General features: G+C 36.1%; 1 protein-coding gene across 4 annotated transcripts in view; it reads right to left on the bottom strand.

The window, feature by feature from the left end:
* Nucleotides 1-4,666: 4,666 nt before the first annotated feature.
* Nucleotides 4,667-21,211, bottom strand: part of LOC138308848 (D(2) dopamine receptor-like) — a 41,388-nt gene continuing 24,843 nt past the window's right edge. For 3 of the 4 annotated variants that reach the window (XM_069249876.1, XM_069249875.1, XM_069249877.1), the window contains exon 3: nucleotides 4,667-6,760. In XM_069249876.1, coding sequence (XP_069105977.1) covers nucleotides 4,810-6,201 — 1,392 coding nt within the window. In that variant the 5' untranslated portion in view covers nucleotides 6,202-6,760 and the 3' untranslated portion in view covers nucleotides 4,667-4,809. Of the gene's footprint in view, nucleotides 6,761-8,039; nucleotides 8,120-21,211 lie in introns of all 4 variants that reach the window. The other variant, XM_069249878.1, reaches the window with a different exon arrangement.

Here is a 21,211-nt window from a genome sequence, read left to right as displayed (position 1 = left end):
ATACATTGGGGTTAGTAGCAACATATAGGTACTGTGCAGTGGCAAGGTAAATATAGCGAAGTGAAGTAGTACTATAAAGTTGAGAAGAAATATCAACATCGCACAGATACGAGCAACTGTGTCTATTACCCATTACTGCATAACACGAAATATTCATGGTTTGTCAGCAAGCACAAAAGCTAAGAACATTTCTACACAACAGAATATTTATCATACAGTATATCAAAGGATTGGCAAAAAAAAACACGTTAGACATTAAAAATACTACACTACTGACGAATGGCATTTTTTCTCTTACAACAAAAGGAGCAGACGAATTCGTATTTTTCTTCAGTAACAGTTTGCAAAAGTTACACCATTACCATCATTGAAAAGTTGGAGCTTCTTATTTTACTTACAAAATTAAAATAATAAAAATAAATAATTGCGTCTATGTCCTATGGAATGAAGTACTGATTGTCCATGAACCAAAATCCAAATAAATTATTTTATATGCATTTTTGTGTTAATCAGACACATTTCTACACGATTAAACATCATTTATTGTTCTAATGAATATTATAATTTGTATGATTTGTCGGTGGTGGAGCATCTTTAACTACGTTATCAGATATAAGACTGCGTCCTGCAAATGTTTTTGTTCTTCTAATACGACCATCTAATGATGATGATGGTCGATAGCTTCCCAATTACGTGTAATTACTAAAAGGAAACTAGAAATATGTTTACTAGAACTTCAAAGAACTGCAACATTATCTAAACGAATCATGAGATATGTCTATGTCAATAAAAACGTCCAGTGTAACGGAAATAATTAACATTCAAATATATTACGTTCCCGATACCATCTGGTAAGACAAGAAATCGGAAAATACCTCCTTGGCATTTGTTTTTTAAAGATAGTATAAGAGAACAGTGATATTTGAGTAAAAGCGCAGGTCGATCACAAGTACTCATCAACAACCTCGTCTCAGATGAGGAAATAACATAATTGTAATGTCCTACGTTATGCAACAATGAAGGAGATTTCACGGTCACTTGATTTTTATTTTCGGATTCCCTTTATTCATTTTCAATACTTAACCTGTGCACTTCAGTGTTAACCCCAACACGAACGTCGTAGATTACAGAAGCTAATATAGAACGTGACGGTAATACTGGCCACGTGTTCTGTTGAACAGCTGTGTAATCTGGGACGCTCTTTATCGTGAACACGAGTAAGTTGAAAACAAACGTCTTCTTTGGAGGCCAAACAGAAGAAAAGTCTTTAGTTTTATTTTGCTTATCAGGTTTAATGTCTTACTAACAGCCAGGGTCATTTAATGACGGTGTCCTGTGTGTACACTATGTCACTGTGAATGTTTGTTTTCGGAGGTTGGTTTATTTATAGTGATATCTCATTGAAGCATGTTGCCAATGACACCGAACAAGAACATCCCATGTAATTAAAGTGGGCAAACCAGTCGTCCCACTCCCTTAATGCTGAGCACTAAGCAGAAGCAGAAACTCCCACTTTTATAGGCCATGTTGTGTCTCGGCCAAGGGACAAAACCCAGAGCCTACCTCACAGGACTGAGCGCTCAATCAAAAGCCAAAAGTGTGGCGGAAGAAAAACAAACTCGGAGTAATGATGAAAACAATGACAAGTAATGCTGGTTTAACTGGTAAGAAAACAAACCAATCCTTGAGGAAAACACTGTGTACAAAACTCTTACATTCTCGTTCCAAATATCATCCCAGTCAAAAAGCACAACGTCTCATAACATTTCACCTCCTCTCAAGTACAAATTTAGCTCAGCTACCCGGACTCCGATTCTGACTGAAGTTAAACCGTGGGAAATTTTGAGTGCCGTGAATATATTCGTCCGCACAATAAACTCGTGCTTTCTGATTCGATTCACAAGTATGTTGTCTTGCATATGTATTATAGGTCGGTTAATCTGCATTATGTCAGTAATTATTTAGAGGTTATTATATGACAATTATGATAACACACTCTTTTATTTTACAGTATATCAAAGGATTCATAAAAAGTTAATGTTAGACATTAAAGATACTACACTGCTGACGACTGGTATTTTTAACAACAGAATGCGCAGGCGAATTCGTATTTTTCTTTAGTTGCAAAATTTACTTACATTACACCATTACCATCATTAAAAAGTTTGAGCTTCTTCTTTTACTTACAAAATTGAAATACGTAAAATAGATAATGTTGTCAGTAATTAGAGGATATTATATGACAATTATGATATTACACTCTTTATCAGCCCAATACCGCGTTATCTGTGGCCCTTGGCCTGATATCAATGTCTCGATCTGATAAAGGATAAAATTATTGTATAATAATTTCTTCATAATATACCGGTAAATATATTTATATATGTAAATAAGTACCGGTTGTTAGTGCCATTCTGTTCTATAAGCGACAGCTCATTTGATATTGATGTTTACATACCGGTTGACCAGGTTTCATAAAATATTACCAGCAACAATGTTGGTATCTCTCGTGCGTGTCGTTAAATCAGGACGTCTATCGATTCATGTTCTTGATTTATCCAGTCAGACGCCAAACACGGCTCCCCTTGGGACTGGTGTCGGCTGCATGCTAGCTGTTAAGTGGGTGTGGACCGTCACCAGTTAGTCCACTCAGGGGAGTGAGTGACGCCCGGGAGACGCGGATTGATACCTGAATCTAATTGATATCACAGACCGATTCTGATACAATTGCAAATGTGTTTCAGGTTTGAATACGTGGTCTATTGTTCTTAAAATTTGCTAAAAAATCATGAAAGGTATAGAATCCCGAAAAAATAACAAAACAAAATCAATATAAAAACTAAATCAAAGTAAAAATGTATCTGCCATCATCGCACCACGCAGGAAAAGGCAGCTTAATTTGGGATAGTATCTGTTTTATAAAAGGAGTTGGACAGCTGGTTTGTTTATCGCTATATTGTGACCGGGTAGGGTGTGTTTTTGGTGTCTTTGGAGGCATGCTTCAGTGATATAACACTATAAAAAGGGCAACAGTTCAACCATTACACGGAGAAAACGTAAATATATAACAGGCTCCCAAATATACTGACTTTCACATACACAACACATTATAAGCGGGTGAGGAGGTCACCATGAAATAGCCTATGTGATTACTAAGACGTTAAACATACAAAATGGAGTTATGTGACCAACCAATAAACAACGCAACATCTTTTGTAAAATGCAACTAGATTTGAAGTATTATCTTTTCTATTCCTTCTGATAACGAGTTTTTCTAACGGCCCTCTTGACACCGCCTCACTTTTGGCCTTGAGCTGATCGACCACCATATGCAATCGCAGTCTATAAGAATGTAGTAGTGTTTTTCTACCAAACTATCAGACTTAAAAACCTGTATTTGCCGTTGTGAAACTAAGCGGTAATATTGAAGTTAATAACAGTGACATCAGACATTGGTTTGTGATAAAAGTTAGACAACTGTATATTGTGTTGTGTCCTGTATAAATCAATTTGTTGTTATATCACTGAATTTGTATACAGGATTTGTTAATCTTTGACTTAATTAGGTTTTCTTAACCAATGCTTTTGTTGGTTGGTTGATATTCTTAGCGATCTACGGTTTACGGACGGCCTCCTTTGTATGCAGTGTGTAGCGTGTGTGAATATATGCTTGTTTTAAAGGGACGACTGGTTCGCCCGTTGTCAGTATAATGTGAGGTCGTCCTTACATGACCCTGGCTGTTAATAGGACGTTAAAATAATCAAACAAACAAACAAAAATTCTTTTAAAAGGCTGCGGTATAGTCCTGTTGGTTGTCTTTCCACTAAAAGTTGAAACTCTTTCCCATTGTATAGTGCTACCTCACTGAAGGATACCATCACAGACACCGGACAGCACACCTCACCCGGTAGTCATTACAGAACGAAACCGTCGTCTGTAAGCGACAGCATCCTGGCATAAGGCAAGTGTGTGTATTTTGAAAGTTATATCATATTCGCTTTTGTTTTATTATAATAGAAATATGTAATAATGCCAATGTGCCTGGTGTCACCCCTCGGAATATCCCTGTCACCCTCGGCTTCGCCTTTGGTGATAGTGACATCCTCGGGTTGACACTAGACAATGTCACCCTCTAATGCAGGTAGTATTTATATAATATTAACGACCTTTGGATATTCTAAATATACATCATTGTATGTGTTATTCAGCATCGGTATTCAGGAATAAATTATCAACAGGTGTTCATGGTATATAAGTATACATAAAGAAGCTGTCACTGCAGTATTCGAAAACTGAATGTATAGCGCACTCAAGTTGCTAAAGGTGTCCTGCATCTTTCATGTATGTTTACATTCCTTTGAGATGCAATCAGTTCTAGAAGAAAGAAACAACAGTATGGTGTGAATGTATTTTGAAGGTTGCTTTTTGAAGGTTGATTAATGTCTGTTACATGTGCTATTCGGTTTCTTTGGCCGTATGCATTCGTCAGATATCACTTCAAAACGGGCCAGAGTTCCAGTATTTCAGTTAAACAGCTAGAGAATATTGTCTCCCTAAACACACGCACTTCACGCACGCAACACCGCATACATGGGAGGCCATCCTTTAATCGTCATTGCTCAATCAACGTTACATTATTTTTCTAAATAACAATAAGAAATTAGCAACAATCTAAAACATTTATTACAAAGATACCAAGGCATAACAATATAACAGATTTAAAATAATAATTCCAAAATTAGTCCATGGAAGAAATAACGAAGCTTCATTAATCACAGAAATTAATTAATTACACTTATTAAAAAATCTTATTTTCTACAAGTATCAGAACACTTACACAAATAGCACAGTAAGGTTTTGACGAGTAGTTTACATTCCGCCCTAAATTTAGCATTAAATCCGTTATATATTAGCGGGTTTAGAACACTGCTAAGGAAATACGTCCGTAGAAACAGATGATAAAACACTTTCCCGACAATGGAAGCATTCTCGTAGAAAAACACCTTGACATTACTCAGCCTCGTTATGGATATGACACAGTAAGGCACAAACGAAATAATAAATACCATGGTAACGACAAATAATGTGGTAGTCGTCTTTCCCGTTCTGTAACGACGTCCGGTGACGTAACTTCCGCTTGAAGTTGAAAACGTTTGACTAAATGCCGACGGTTTGGGACTCAAAGAAAGCGTCGGGCTACTTTTAGGTCTTATTAACTTAGATGGAGTCGGCGGTTTCTGATTCTCCATCGTGTTCCTCCGGGAATTTTCGACACTGTTATACTGTTTAACATTTAAGCTGTTTGACCGCCATATAAACCTTCCTTTCTTGCACTGACCGTTCTTTAATATCAAGTTGTCAGCGAGGTATAAATCCTCGCATACACTTGAGTTGGACATGGCGCTCGATCGCCTGATTGGTCCGAATCTGTCCAAACCGTTCTTACCGCTGGTTTGGTGACTCATTATATGACGTCCGATAATGAAGTATAGTATTGCTAGAATGACATTGTAGACTAGGTTCGATCCTAAAACATACCAGGCAAATATTGTTGTGTATATGGAGCCAATATACTCATCTGCATACAGACATGTTTTCTGATCCGGTTTAAATGGATGCGTGAAGGTCCCGTATATAAACAAAGCCGGCCACCCCGTGACAAAGGCAAGGGCAACTGCTCCGGCAACTATAATTTTCGCTGTTCGAATTTTCATTGGTCGCATTTTAGACCAATAGCATATTCCCATAAGTCTGTCCCACCCTATTCCGACTAGAACTGTGGCTGAAGCACTATTCATCGCAAAGGTTAGAAACCTCGACGCTTTACACAATATGGGATGATCAAAATTGTGGAAGTTTGACAGAAGAGCTATTTCCGTCGGAAGTGAGACGAGGTTGTTGATGAGATCAAAAACGGCGAGAGCGAGAATGAACACACGCGACGTTTTCTTGGTCCATTTGAAGTAGTAGATATAACAGACGAATACATTTCCGGGAACTCCTATCACAAACAGTATACACACATACACCATGACCGGAATTAGATGATAGTTGTGTAAATCTTCAAACACAGGAAATGCCACCGATACATTGGTGGCGTTGCTAACCGGATGTGATGCCATTAGTGAAGTGACGTTAAATTCCGAATACGACATCGTGTCATTGTCTGGTACCATTGTGTGTTCATTCGAAGTCATCATTATTGGTCCTATAAATGTTGATCTTAAGGACTTTCCAAACTCAATAAATAAATAGAGTAAGTTGGCTGCTTTTCTAGAATGCCACCGCTGAAGTTGTAAAGCGTTTGCTCTGAGGTTTCATCAGTAGACGGTTGCTAATACATACGAAAGCCCCACATTTATTGAACATCATAACTTCAGACGTGGTTTATTAGTGCAATATCACATACGTAGAGACTTTCCGATACAGCAATGCATATATATTGCCTGTCAGGATCAAAGGTCGAACGTTACAAAGTTCTTTCGTTGCGGAACGAAAGTTGTCATAGGAACCTAGGATTGGCTATACACTTCAGCTTGCCAATTTCCCGATCGTATTGCTGATCGCCGTGATTTGTTGCCACAATCTAATCTTCTAATGCATTACATCACACTAGAGTCAGTCCGTGTTCCGTAAATATCGCAATATCCTGTTCGGACCGTTAATGAGCATAGTACCGGGTCGTGACATCTATCGGCGGAGTCGTCTGCCTCGGACAGAGGGCGATGATGATGAATCTCCCGTAGGTCCATACATGGTCTGAAATAGAAAGAATTAGTATGAATAAGTATTATCGATTTATGTGAGGATATTAACAGCCTTTCAGTGGGGATGTATCTGTTTCCTCCGCTTTCCAAGTGATACATTATGTTACTGATACGATAAACGTGAATATGATATTCCTCATTATGTCCTGTCAATCTATAGATTATCCTTATATCTTATCTAAGCACGCGCCTAGTCTGCTCTTCAGGACCGTGCAGCCTCGTTATTCCGGTCCATATTAATTCAGTTCCCTCGGTATCCAATCATATTTTTTCAAAAGCGATGTCTTAACTCTCCATAAGAAATGTTTTTCTTCCCGTTACTTCAAATTACATCAACTTTTGCCAGAAAAATTTGATGGCTGGATTTCAGAGGCTCCAACGCATCAACGTTTGTGTCAACTAAAGAATTCCATTCTCTATTTTTGCGAATGTTTTGATATGTTTCTCTGCATGAATAATATGGATAATTAAGTTTGGTTCTTGACTATTATACATTTATCAGTTTTCATCTTAATAATGAGTTTGTCTGAGGGTTTTCTGTTCTTCCGGCGAGTAATCAATTCGAAAGTATATGCATTTGTTGTAAATTGATATATTTTCGGCCATTCATCGTAATAGTTAAATATCTTTTAGATAAAAGATATAAACATTTTAAAAAAACCCTTAAAACCTTAATAGTATGGACCATTTTCGTTATTTTTGAAGTTTTCAGAGAATACGTGAATCGTGGACGTGCTTAGTAAATCCACGAAAATGGAAAATACTACTGGTATAGGAAGGATCGCGTTATCAAATCTGATTAGAATGCAGATATCTTTATCCCCTATATTGAAAACAATCAAGACAATGGTCAATATGAAGTTCAGATGATATCGTTGATAATCTTCGCCAATCAAAAATTGTTTTGCAATTGTTACTTTAAATGTTACTAGCTATTATTTTGTCACACCAAACACCGGTAAATCATTTTGAACCAATGTCGCTTCTAAGTATGGTAAACTAAAACTTCATTGGGATATACGAAGGTCCACTGAGTATGACCTCTCACTGACCATGAAGTCCATACTCTAGTATATAATGCAGATTTATGTTTAGATCCAATTGCAGTGTATCAGAGAAGTTAGACTCTGCTCTGTTGCTATGTTGCTAGCTCAGTCACTTCAATAGACCTTTAGCTGAACCTCCCCTGTTAAAATCAATAAAAAAAACGAGAATTGGTTTCATTAGCGGTAGCCCTAGTCATCATATAATCGGTTTAAAAAGCGTTAGACCTTAAAGTTTGTCCATGGTGCTCAGTAAGCCAGACTGACAATACTGATCCTGCAGGGTTACTCATCAACACACCAATCATCTACAAAGAAACAATTTATTAAATATAACCGCAAAGGATATAAAGGACTCCGGGGTTAATAAAGCGATTAATTTGATTGGATGATTTATCAAGGCCGCAGCAAATACGATGAACAATATTGATTGGTTGAGGCTTATTAACGACGCCCACAAATCACTGCTAGTTAGACTGATGACAGATTCGCTGATAAACGGATACTATTTTTTATATTAATGGCTGTATTTGGCTTCTGAAAGCCTTTCTAGTATATGTATTGTAACAACACTTTTAGTAATGGGTATTTTGGCGTCTCCATGTCATCCCAGTATGATAACTTAGGCTGTTGACGTGGATTGTCCAATAACAAAGTAGTAAATCTGGTTGGATGATCAAAATTATAATGACACCTCTGGGAAATGGATTTGTGTTATCAGCTAATTGTCTTGCGTTTTTTGGTAAACCTACCTAATCACATTTTTACATCCTATATATATGAATATATACATATCCAATCATAAATTTTGTATCCTATATATATATATATACAATCAATCTATGTAAAAGGCATAGTTATCAAAACTACATAATCAACAGGTTTTAGGCTTGCACTGAAATGTACGGTGGTCCATAGTTTTTAGACATAGTCCAGCATCGCAACAGCATGTGTTCCGAAATAGTTCAAAGTACCCTTTATATAATTACGCATGTAGAGTCATTATAGTTAAGCCTTGATTGATATTTGTAAAACTGAAGCAAGGAAGACTTTTAAAGAAGCTTTGTAAGTTTGAATTTTAGACTATCAGATCACACAACAGTTCGTATATAGATTGTGGCCAAATTGTTTGCAGTATTGAATTGTAATGAAAAAATGCATAACATGTTTTATTCATATAATTTACCATAAAATAATTAATACAAAAGTAATACACCCCCTTGATCTATTTCACAACAGAGCATTAAGTTGACACTATGCTTTAGCAGACCCAAAAGTCAAATCATTATTTTTAGAGACATGAAGGTAACATTTTAAAGATTCTACCTTTTGCTTATTATGCATATCTAATTCATGCTGATGATGCCCAAAAATGTTCTTAAACCTTTTTTATGCAATACGATAGGTGTTTTTATTCCGCTTTTACGAACATAAAACAGTCGACGAGTCTCATCAAACCATTATTTTATTTATTATTCAATTTTAGCAATCTGTTTCAGCATGATCTATCAATATTCATTAGTTCTCAGTAACAGATCGGAAACAAATATCGATATACATTACATTACACAGTTCTGTTCCATTATGTGGCAGTTACTTAGTAATACATATGCAATGTCGATATTATAAACATTTCATTAACATGTAGTGGGAGTGTCCAATAACTGTTCTATATTGAGCGTTTAGTTAACCCATACATAATAATAATTTATAATGTTCTGTTGTTTTGAATTTCAAGCCGATATATCATGACGATAGTGATATAATGTTTTAAGTTCTAGATTCTATTATCTAACGTTTCAACAACAAATGTTCAAATCAGACCCCAATCCCAAAATGTAAATAATTGTGTGTACTCGCGATCGTGTTGTGTCATTATGTGATAACGACATTCTTGTTTACTCACTACAAAGACACCGAACACCACACCCCACCCGGTCACCTTTAGAGACTCTGATATATCTCAGCTAGATTGGTTTGGTTATTAGGCTTAGCGTCCTATTAACAGTCAGGTCATTTGAGGACGCCCCATGTTAGTCAAGATACTCTTTCAATGACATTAGTTAAACATTATAACAAATGTCTGCTACAACAGAATCTGCCATGTCTGGTGTCAGGGCCATAGTATCTCGGGCTAGTCCCTTGCATGCAATGTATTTGTCTGTATAGATGTCTGTAGGTTTTGAGAGGCTGCAGTATATTTGTGGTGTGTCTTGTAATAGTCAAACACTTGCCATTTGTTACAGTATTACCTCACTAAAGAATGCCGCGTAGGACACCGAATAACACACTTTATCTGGTCACCCTATACTGACAACGTGAGGCAATACTTTCATTACAAAACAGTAAGTATACATTATAAATGATGACATAATACAAATTAATATATATTTTAAATCTTGAAAAGACGATAATGGTAATGATGATTACTCAAAATGAATAGTGACATATTTGGTGACTTCGTTGAAGAATGAATAGCGCTAACACTTCATCTAGTCATAATGTGATGTTAGGTGGGCAATTTAGCATGTGATCTCCTACATGCGTAGAGCTTTGTTCGAATTATTATTAACTAATAAGGTATTAAATTAATGGATTTGTGTAAGCAATTTTCTTCACTAATAAAATAGATACAAATGAAAAGGTTAATGTTAACTCAAGCTAAAGACAAATGAAAACCAGCATGTCACCAAACAAACCATCAACGTCGTATATAGAGGTAGGAAAATATAAACAGGTTGTGTATTTGATCTAAAACACTTTTTCAATACCTAGTGCTGGTTTCCGATAGATTTATAATAATGCCATTATACTCGAGGTCCTGCCATCGAGTCAGAAGACCTAACGAGAGGCATACTTGAACCCAAAACAAGCAGTTTCCCGTACCCGTAATGGTATTACTAAGAGCAGCCCTCATCTCGGACATTTTTATCAACATGCATAAGCTATGTATTTCAGAATTCACGTCTAACATATTATAAACGTTTGTCAAGACACACGAAACATCTACAAATGACTAAACAGCTAGACAATATTCAATTCAAAACACCACACACACGACGCCCAATATTCCTGGAATATGTCATACGTGCTTGTGATCTACACTTATTTGATACACGTAAGCCTAACGATCCAAACAACATTCTTAAACACCTAGTTTCTCATAATGGTGAAAATATGCCAGGTTTAGACTGAACATATTTCAAAACGTTTTTGATGCTTTTATGTTTGGATAATTAAAATGATAAAATGTTGTAATTTTTGTAGAATTATATGGTATCACGTGGCTTAATACCTAAAGAAACAAACAACTATCATAACCATCACTGATAACGATCAAACAAGACTAGCTGCACCTATTACTTAATGCATTTGTGTTATTTCTCTATAGTGCAATCTGGTATCAAGGTGTCTTTCTTTATCACTTACGTAACTTTTCTCACCGTTATACAGGTCCAAGATACTCCTACACATCAACTATACAGATAACAGTTTACAATTGATGTGCGACATGGACAATATTTCATATTAATATCCTGATAACAGTTTACAATTGATGTGCGACATGGACAATATTTCATATTAATATCCATCACGGATTCCGCCATATCGTACATAGATAGAATAATGTTATCAATGGTTATATGGGTGTCCAGTAGATTCATTCAATATTTTTGTAACCTTACTTACTGTTATCTGTAAAGTTTCCCGATGGTCCTATATCATTCCCTGTAATCCTCATCCAGAATAAACTTTAGAGTAAATGAAAGATATCGAGAATATTCCATTTAAAAATCCATCACTCTGTCCGTCATAACTAGAGTAGCATGTTACCAGTAATTGAACTTGTATAGGTGTCTAATAGATTCATTCAACGTTTACGTAACTTTACTCACCGTTAATTGTAAAGCTCCCTACTATTCCTGTATATATTTTCCTTCATACACATCCAGTTTATACTTTACAGTGGATGATAGACCTCGACAATATTTCATAGATATATATCCATCATACAGCCCGTCCTATCGGAATTAGAGTGGGACATAGCCTTAGCCTACTCTGTTTTACTACACAGCTATCAGGCTGGGTGATGGATCGTACAGCATCAGTAGTGAGAGTCGTGTACTACACGTACTCCCGGTATAGAACACTTAACACCATGGATGATATGAAGCCTATCAATAGGCGAGGTCATGTAGGTGATAACCACTATCTAACCATTGGTGTTCAAGTGTAGGTGGCGCGCGTGAGGAATTGACAATGGCACTGACGGAAGGTCCCGCCAAATAGCTCCATATCCATTGACATTATCTATTTGTACGTTTTATTGATAACATAGTCATAATTAAATGATTTTTTAAATCTGATTTTTCCGTTTCATTGACAATTCAGTTATTATTTAATAATATTTTTATATTTTATGATTTTTGTGGATATAGGAGTAAAATAATCGGCCGATACTAAAAGCCAATGTCATATCTAACATTAATTTTACAAGTTATGACCAAAATTAATTACAACAGATTGAATACTGACAAATCAGTCGTGAGAAAATCTATATATCATATGTGGTATAAGTTGTACCATTTATGACCCGAATTAGCCAAAACAAATGGCATACGATTAAATAGTTATCATATATAAGGAAATTGGTTATCATTTTTCAAAGACTAACATTGGTACATATGAAATAATTTTATTGAGTTATGCTTTCCCACTAAAAGGAATATTGTCAGAAATTGTTAAGAAGAGCAATTATCTGAGATAATGAGCATTGTATTATCATGTTGATGTAATTATCCGAAACATGCAATTTCACTTAGAATGGAAGCGTGCAGCCTGGACTCGTGAAGTGATATTGATAGACGTCATCATGTGGGCTGACGGTCATGTTCTTGTTTGCACATTACTGGACTTTCAGCACGTGCGTCATTTACCGTGTCGGGATTTGATTTCCCAAAGGTAAACGATACGGTTGGGAGGTCACGGTGACAAATTGGCTTCATTTGCACTTTACGAGTATCGTTATAAACCATTACATACTCGACATTCTTAATTTCCCTTATTATCCCAAGTTTTTTTACCTAATTTCTAGAACGTTCGATCATTAGGTGTATGTCTAATAACCGATTGGAAGTTCTTCAGCCAATGCTGTGATATTTTCATAAAGAGTGATTAAATCCTTATAACTTAAATTAGTACATTTGTTTTAAAAATAAAGTAATAAAATGAAGTGAGAAAAAAAAGCATGCAGCAGGAGTCACTACTTTTTATTTGTCAACCAGTTCTATTTTTCTGTACATTTTCGTTAATAAGTTAATCAATAAGCTCTCAGTTTTGAACTGAACTAGGATTTTGTCATTTTTCGAAGCAAATTTTGATGCAAACATTTTGCATTTGTTATTCAAAGATGTTCCACCGCTAACAGGGCATAAACGATACTCATTTGAACAATAATTGGCGTTTAATCGTGTATATATGTCTAATTAACAAAACAAAAATAATAATACAAAATAATTAAATCTGCTCTCGGTGCATGTGCCATCAGTACCTCATTCCATATAGGACATAGTGCCACGGATTTTTTTTGTGACGAAATTAATTATTTGAAATATTTGTTTCTTGAAGCAAAAATAGAAGCTCAAACTTTTCAACGGTGGTAATGGTGTAAATTAAGTAACTTTTGTAACAGAAGAAAAATACTCATTCGTCTGCTGCTGTTTTTGATACAGAAAAATACTGTTTGTTAGCGATGTAGCATCTTTAACTAGCCTGTAATGATTTCCTCCGATGATTATTTCCCTTTATCTTAATCAATGTGGTGACAGATAATATACGGAGCTTTACAGGGTTACAATGACCCATATATACACAGGTCATATCCCTTCATATACAGGCAGCACACGACTTATCCATTTATGATATTAACACTATTAGTGTAATACATCCGGTAATAAGCCCCCACTGCATAAGACACACTGTATAAATCAATGATCTATACAGCTATCATCATTGTATTAGTTTCTGTCTAAGTGTGAAATCATCTAGTTAATTATTCAAAAGTTAAAAGTCTATACAGTACTACAAAAACAGGAGTTGCAAAGTAGCTGGCACTTAATGTATCCAGTAATAAGCCCCCACTGTGATAGCTATCAATGTGGTATTACAGATACAGAGTGAAGCCATCTATTCAATATTTAAAAAGTGAGCCAGTATAACATCAGCTGCAAGGGAGACCACACTAAGCATAACACACAGTATGTCACTTTATTTCGCGTCTACTATATCTCACGTCATAGTTATTTGTAATATATTCCCGAATTCATTAGGTCGCGATCAATGGCTTTTCCTGACAAAAATCCATTCGTATACAATTATTCACGTATAATTTGGATTTCAAGCTCTCGCGGAAAGACGCGAAATGTTGGATCTCACGAAGATACAGTGGTTTACAGAAATGTATTTATCCTGGATCACTAAATTTGAATGAATATTTATTTCGTACATTTTCCTAGAACTAGGAATTGGATTTGAGTAAGTGTGACCTGGAAACCTGAAGAGTCTAGCAACCCGGAGGTAGGGGACTAGTCATACTATAATAATTAATTTTTCTTTGTTTTCATACCAAATCTGGCTTTCTGATTGGCCAATATTTTTTTTGCATACCACTATGAAAAAAAAATCCGAGAATAGCGCGAAACCCCGACGTTATCGTGACGTCACAAAAGAGACATTGACGTTGCGTATTAATTCGGAAAAAAGATTCCATTGAAACACTACTATAATGTTTCATTTAAACATACTTCATTTTATCAAATAGAGTATAAAATTAATTATAAGTATTGATGTCACTATTTTTTAATTTTATCGGGTTATGAAAAAAAATTGTTTGCAAACTTTTGTAAGAATCCGTTACGCGGATTCACACAGTTTGCAAACAATTTTTTTTATACCTCGATAAAATAAAAAAATAGTGACATCAATGCTTAATCGAAACACCTTTACTGTTTGGGGTGCGAGCCCTAACGTTCCTCCTCAAACTTCTAACAAATGACATGTGCTTCTCTGAAACGACACCCCACCTAGGTATTGCACCTGAACTCATTGATTCTAGCAAGATTCCAGTTCTAACAGATGACATATGCTTCTCTGAAACGACATCTCACCTAGGTATTGCACCTGAACTCATTGATTCTAACAAGATTCCAGTTCTAACCGATGACATGTGCTTCTATGAAACGACACCTCACCTAGGTATTGTACCTGAACTCATTGATTTTAGCAAGATGCCAGTTCTAACAGATGACATGTGCTTCTCTGAAACGACACTTCATCTAGGTATTGCACCTGAACTCATTGATTCTAGCAAGGTTCTAGTTCTAACAGATGACATGTGCTTCTCTGAAACGACACCTCACCTAGGTATTGTACCTGAACTCATTGATTCTAACAAGATTCCAGTTCTAACAGATGACATGTGCTTCTCTGAAACGACACCCCACCTAGGTATTGCACCTGAACTCTAACAGATGACATGTGCTTCTCTGAAACGACACTTCACCTAGGTATTGCACCTGAACTCATTGATTCTAGCAAGATTCCAGTTCTAACAGATGACATGTGCTTCTCTGAAACGACACTTCATCTAGGTATTGCACCTGAACTCATTGATTCTAGCAAGGTTCTAGTTCTAACAGATGACATGTGCTTCTCTGAAACGACACCTCACCTAGGTATTGTACCTGAACTCATTGATTCTAACAAGATTCCAGTTCTAACAGATGACATGTGCTTCTCTGAAACGACACCCCACCTAGGTATTGTACCTGAACTCATTGATTCTAGCAAGATTCCAGTTCTAACAGGTGACATGTGCTTCTCTGAAACGACACCTCACCTAGGTATTGTACCTGAACTCATTGATTCTAACAAGATTCCAGTTGTAGGTGACGTAGTACAGTCTGCATGTTATTTGTATTTGACATGGTACCTATTCCACTCCTTGGAGGACTTTATCTATTATGTTATATACGAGATGTTCAAACTATCACGTCATGCTCCAATAACTCAATGTAGAAGACTACTTAATACAATAAACGTGTAGATAAATATATTAGATTCCTGGAACATGTGTAATGTGTAGACTGTTCTGAATCATCCGTACATATGAACGGATAGGAAGTGCAGTCGCTAGCCTGTTAATATCATTTAATCAATTAAACCTTGGGGTTTATGCACCAACCTCTTTAACATTCACTTTTTCATTTGTTACCAATTATTTCACACACTTTTGTCCTTAAGTGTTGCCACCAGGTACATGTACTGCGCTGTGATGCAGTTCCCATGTTCAGTTTTAAGCAAATCACAATGAATTCAGTCAGGAGGCTAACTTTAAATTCATCAGTGTCATCACCTCACTTCAGAATTAACCCTGATAGAGAATATTTTGAATCAATCTAAGAACGGTTTATAATGAGATAACACTCTTTGTTTTTATATTTTTAGCTCAATGACATAAACAAATCTGATAAATTAAAAAAATGTATTTACTTATTACATACAAGGCCAGTGTACTTCCATTTTACGATGGAGTTTTTTCCCCCGAGAAGTCATTACGCCGTTAACATCTTACTCGAAATTGTTGTCAGATGAGGGAACTCTTGATTTTTTATATGTCAAAACATGACGGACATCGTAACTAATCGTGCATGTGCATTGCGATTTACTGGCCCTTGTTTATGATACGGATATACTATGCATATGGTTATGAGTAGTGACAGGAACATCATCAATTATAAATTAAGCATATCGGAAACATGTCATAAATAAGAAATTATTACGATAAAATGTTGTTTCATCTTCCCATGTTATATGTTCACTATTCGCTATATCACGATGTTAACTTAACATGAAGGAGGATAAGTGTTTCCTTTGTAAGACAAACTTCCTATTGTAATTCTATCGCTGGTTAATTGTTCATCGCGTGAATTCTGTATGTTAGCGCTCTCCAGTATGTTCTCGTGATGTATTTTATGTGTGGGCATCCACGTGTAAATCGTGACGATTTACCTCACACATCACACTGTCTGTTGTTATTACGCTGTATGACTTTGTAGTTAAAGTGTATATCTGCACGAGCACGTGACAAACAAAACTTTGGTAAGAAATATTCACAGAGAACACACGGATATAATATATAAACCGCGTGGATGTCTTCAAGTGGATTTCAAGAATAATGCATTTAGCTGTGTAATTTCAACGTTAATTACCTAAGTCAATATATGGCTTTTAAATCAGACCAGGAAATGATGTTTAACTCATAGCATTACAGATTGATGTTAGATATTGTACAATTATTTTATCAGTGCTAGCACGAGCTATCCTCCGTCCTTAAATAACCTTAGCTGTTAACAGGAGGTTGAGCCCAACCAACTTATTAACCTGAGCTTTACGTTTTTATCTTTTTTTTTACAATTTACGCATATCAGAAATAAATAATGTTTTGGAAAAAAGGTGCTTTCACAATCAATCATCAGCTTTGCGATTGTTTTCAACCAGAACTTCAGCAATCAACGAAAAAACATCGGTAAGTATATTCCTCACTGATGTGTTGTCCTACCCTGATTTCGTTACAGTTCTATTTTTTCTATTCGTCTCATTACAACCACTGTATACCATACCGCCCTAACCTGCAACAAAGCTCCCATACACCACTTATACCATACCGCCTTGACCTGTAACAAAGCTCCCATACATCTCCTTATAACCGATCTGTAAGAATGTCTATGCGTTTGATGTCCACGTTTAAAACCATGTTTACATCGACTGCCGTGTCATTATCGTCTTTAAACGTTATTTGGATCTGTAGAACAGATCAGTGATATGGTAGCTGATTACGGAACATTTAAGCTGGTCATTATAGTATTTAGTAGTGCAGGAGTTAGTATGTAATGGCATTAAATACATAGTCTCAGAGTCTACCACGATGTCTGTTATATGTAAAACAGATCCGCTTCCTCATTATAGGATAACTGCAGTTTCTTTTATTCCTATAACTTGTTAGAATGTTGTAAAAACAAATGCTGACATTAATAGTCATTACAGAAGTGGAAATCAAATTCAGTGAATGGTAAAAGATATTATAGGTGGTCCAGGGGGATACTAGTATAAGTGTTGGTCTCCCTCTACTTTATAGGTGTAACAGGAGAGGAGAAAATATAGCAGTCAGACTGGGATTCGAGTCAGAGACCTCCGAACACTAGCCGAACACTCTACCATAGTGCTGCCTGGTCACCGATGATTGACCCAGTGTACTCCGGCTACATTAGGATATCAGGTTATAGAACCTGAAATCAAATCTGACACGTCCTTACATGGCCCTGGCTGATAATAGGACGTAAAACTAAACAAACCATCACTTCGCAACACATACCGTTAAACCAACATATCACACATATATACTTCGCTCATATGAGTAAATGTTGGATTGAGATCCAAATGAATATTTGAAACATGTAGTCGTGGCACATTTTAAGTCATGTTACCACTTGAAGAGGAAATAACCTATGTGGTTGAGTGGATAAGAAAAAATAAAGATTTTGAATCTTAATTAGTTATAAAAAGGTCAATAGCATTGTCCACGAGATGATCAGCAACAAAAATGGCCGAGAAGAGAATAGCAATTTAACGAGAATGTCGGAGCCGCCCTGCAAAGTGCATTTCAAACTAAGTAGTATATCGAATGGTAGAAAGGAATGTGACGGGAGGGCAAGTGGACTAAATTATAGCCCATGTAATTTTCAAACACTATACAGTATAACTTATCAAAACCGACTCTTGTCTAACCCGGACCTTTGTGCATTCCGGCCTACTTATATATGATTTTTCTTTTATTTATAGTAATTAAATCCTGTGTAATCCGGAAACCTGGGTATACCAACCACATATTCTGGTCCAAGTGACATCCGATTTAGACACAGGTTACACTGCTCTCCCGATTTTGTACCGATCTGATAAGTTTACATGGGACGATTTAGAAATCCGTAGCTGTAACAGTATCTTAACCAATATCTAAAATAGGAGTTTCGTTAAAACCAATTACGGGAAATTATTGAAAAGCCCAATTTTATGGAATATCACTGAACTGAATATGACAGTTATCCGCTCCGTCCATTTAGAACAACACTTACGTAACACGTCGCGTGAATCACTCAAGTGATAAGAAAACATGACTTTGCACTGGATGAATGCAGATAATATTGTAGATACCAACGTTAAAAGCAGGATTGATTCGAAGATGTGACAAAACACTCAAAACGATTTTTCCGTGAAAACAAAGATGGCATGAAGAGATACATTTCCTAGCCAAATTATTTAAGAAGGAAAATCTGATATGAAGCAATGCCTTTTTTTCGTTTTACGCCGTTCATCGACCTAATTGGTTTGTGTTCAGATTCAAACGACTAATTATTTGCACATCGGATTGATTATTATATCCGAATTATTTCATTTTTATTTATACAACACTGATTTGGTGGTCAGTCATCCTATATTGGGTATACATTAACTATTTTCTTTCTGAAACAATTCTGCCTGTCATGATCTTGAGTAAGGATAGTTTTAATGCCTCTCTCTCTTTTGTCTTTTGCCAATATAGCCTGTATACGTTCGGATAGAGTGTGATGTTCAGTACATTTGGTGGTAAGCTTTAGTGAAAAAGCACTAAAATGACATTGGCAATCTGATTAAAATACAGATCCTTATAACCACTCCGTTCAATAAAGGATCTGACAACATCCCATAAGGGTTCATGTTCGGATGACCTTTTACCACGCGTACTTCAGGTCAAATACATTTTTCTACACAATTCTACGTCAATTGACAACGCCATTTCGTCCCAGTATATATATACATTTAGCTTTGTTGTGCTCTTTGGCCGAGATGACTACGTAGGCCAAAAATAACAGCTTTTTCAAACTATTTCGCCAAGATTCTGGTAGGGCCAATTTGATTGGCCATTTCCAAAGGTTATCTGGACATGACACCTAATGGGATTTTCTTAGATCCTCATATCAAACGTAGTGATAATAAGGATCTGTATTTTAATCAGAGTGATGATATCGAGTGCCTCATTTCAAAACGACATTTCACGAATATACTGCAGTCTCCCAAACATTGCAGCCAACTGTGCAGTATTTTTATCCACGACGTATGGGCCAATAGCAGTTACTAAGAATGACTCCAAAGCTTTTGTGTCTCGCTTTGTCTACGTGTCCCAGTCATTATCAAACCTCTCTCAGTTATTTTACTCTTAGTTGACTTACTTCACTGCCTATCTACATACCCTTCTAATTGTGTTAATTAAAAATTGTATGCTCTATAAAAGCAATAAATTTCCATATCCCACTTCAAAGGGTGTTTCAATGGCAACTCTTTGACGATAAAAGCGTGTGTTGTATACATGTCAAACAACGACATATCATACATATCCACGCTCTCTCAAATGTCTGATATGATCATAGTACCTTCAGAACATGCATTTATATATAATGTTCCCACATGAATAAGGAGACGATATATCGACAAAATGTAAAGAACATGTCTAACGTTATAAATAGGTTATATGTAAAGGATGAATAGAAAAAATGACCTTGTTGCTGTCGTAACAGGAAGGAAGGTAGCTTGTAATCAGCCGGCATCAAACCTGAAAATATCGGCTAAATCACCCGCCACTCTACTGACGAAGCTTTAGAAATACCCACAACTAGAAGACTTCCACAACCATATTACACATCTATAATACGAATTGTCACAGGTTAACCATATTACACATCTATAATACAAATTGAAGTGAAAGTACGTGACTTCATTGATTACAACATTCGTGTCCACTCTGGATTTATACATGTAGACTGATAAATCGATTGTGTGATCGAGGAAAACAGTTAACGCAGGAATATCCCTGTATAGATCTAAACGTTACGATTCAAAATCTATGGAAGATTAATCTTGATTTTAACTGGATGTTTTACAAAAATAGGTTTAAGATCAAATAAAATTCAAAAAGTCATAGTGTATTACATAACATTTATTATGTACTTTTGTACATAGCTTGACGTAAATCCACAGCACTAATCCAGCAATGAAATACTTTCACTAATTACTCAGGAGAAGGGACAACAAGAGGGGCCATTACGCAAGGGTGATTAGCTTTATTGGTATTCTAATCAGAAAATCATATGTTATTAACAACAATAGCACAGCATCTCTCTATAAAACACCCCACACATCCTATTAACTACAGTGTAATACTGGTATTGGTAGACTAGACCACCAGCACATCAAAGTGAATCGCTCTTATGGGAGTCACCATTATGATAATGGACACCCTCACAAAACCC

This window comes from Argopecten irradians, chromosome 15 (assembly GCF_041381155.1).
Source record: "Argopecten irradians isolate NY chromosome 15, Ai_NY, whole genome shotgun sequence".
NCBI lineage: Eukaryota > Metazoa > Mollusca > Bivalvia > Pectinida > Pectinidae > Argopecten > Argopecten irradians.
This window is presented reverse-complemented; position numbering and strand designations above follow the sequence as displayed.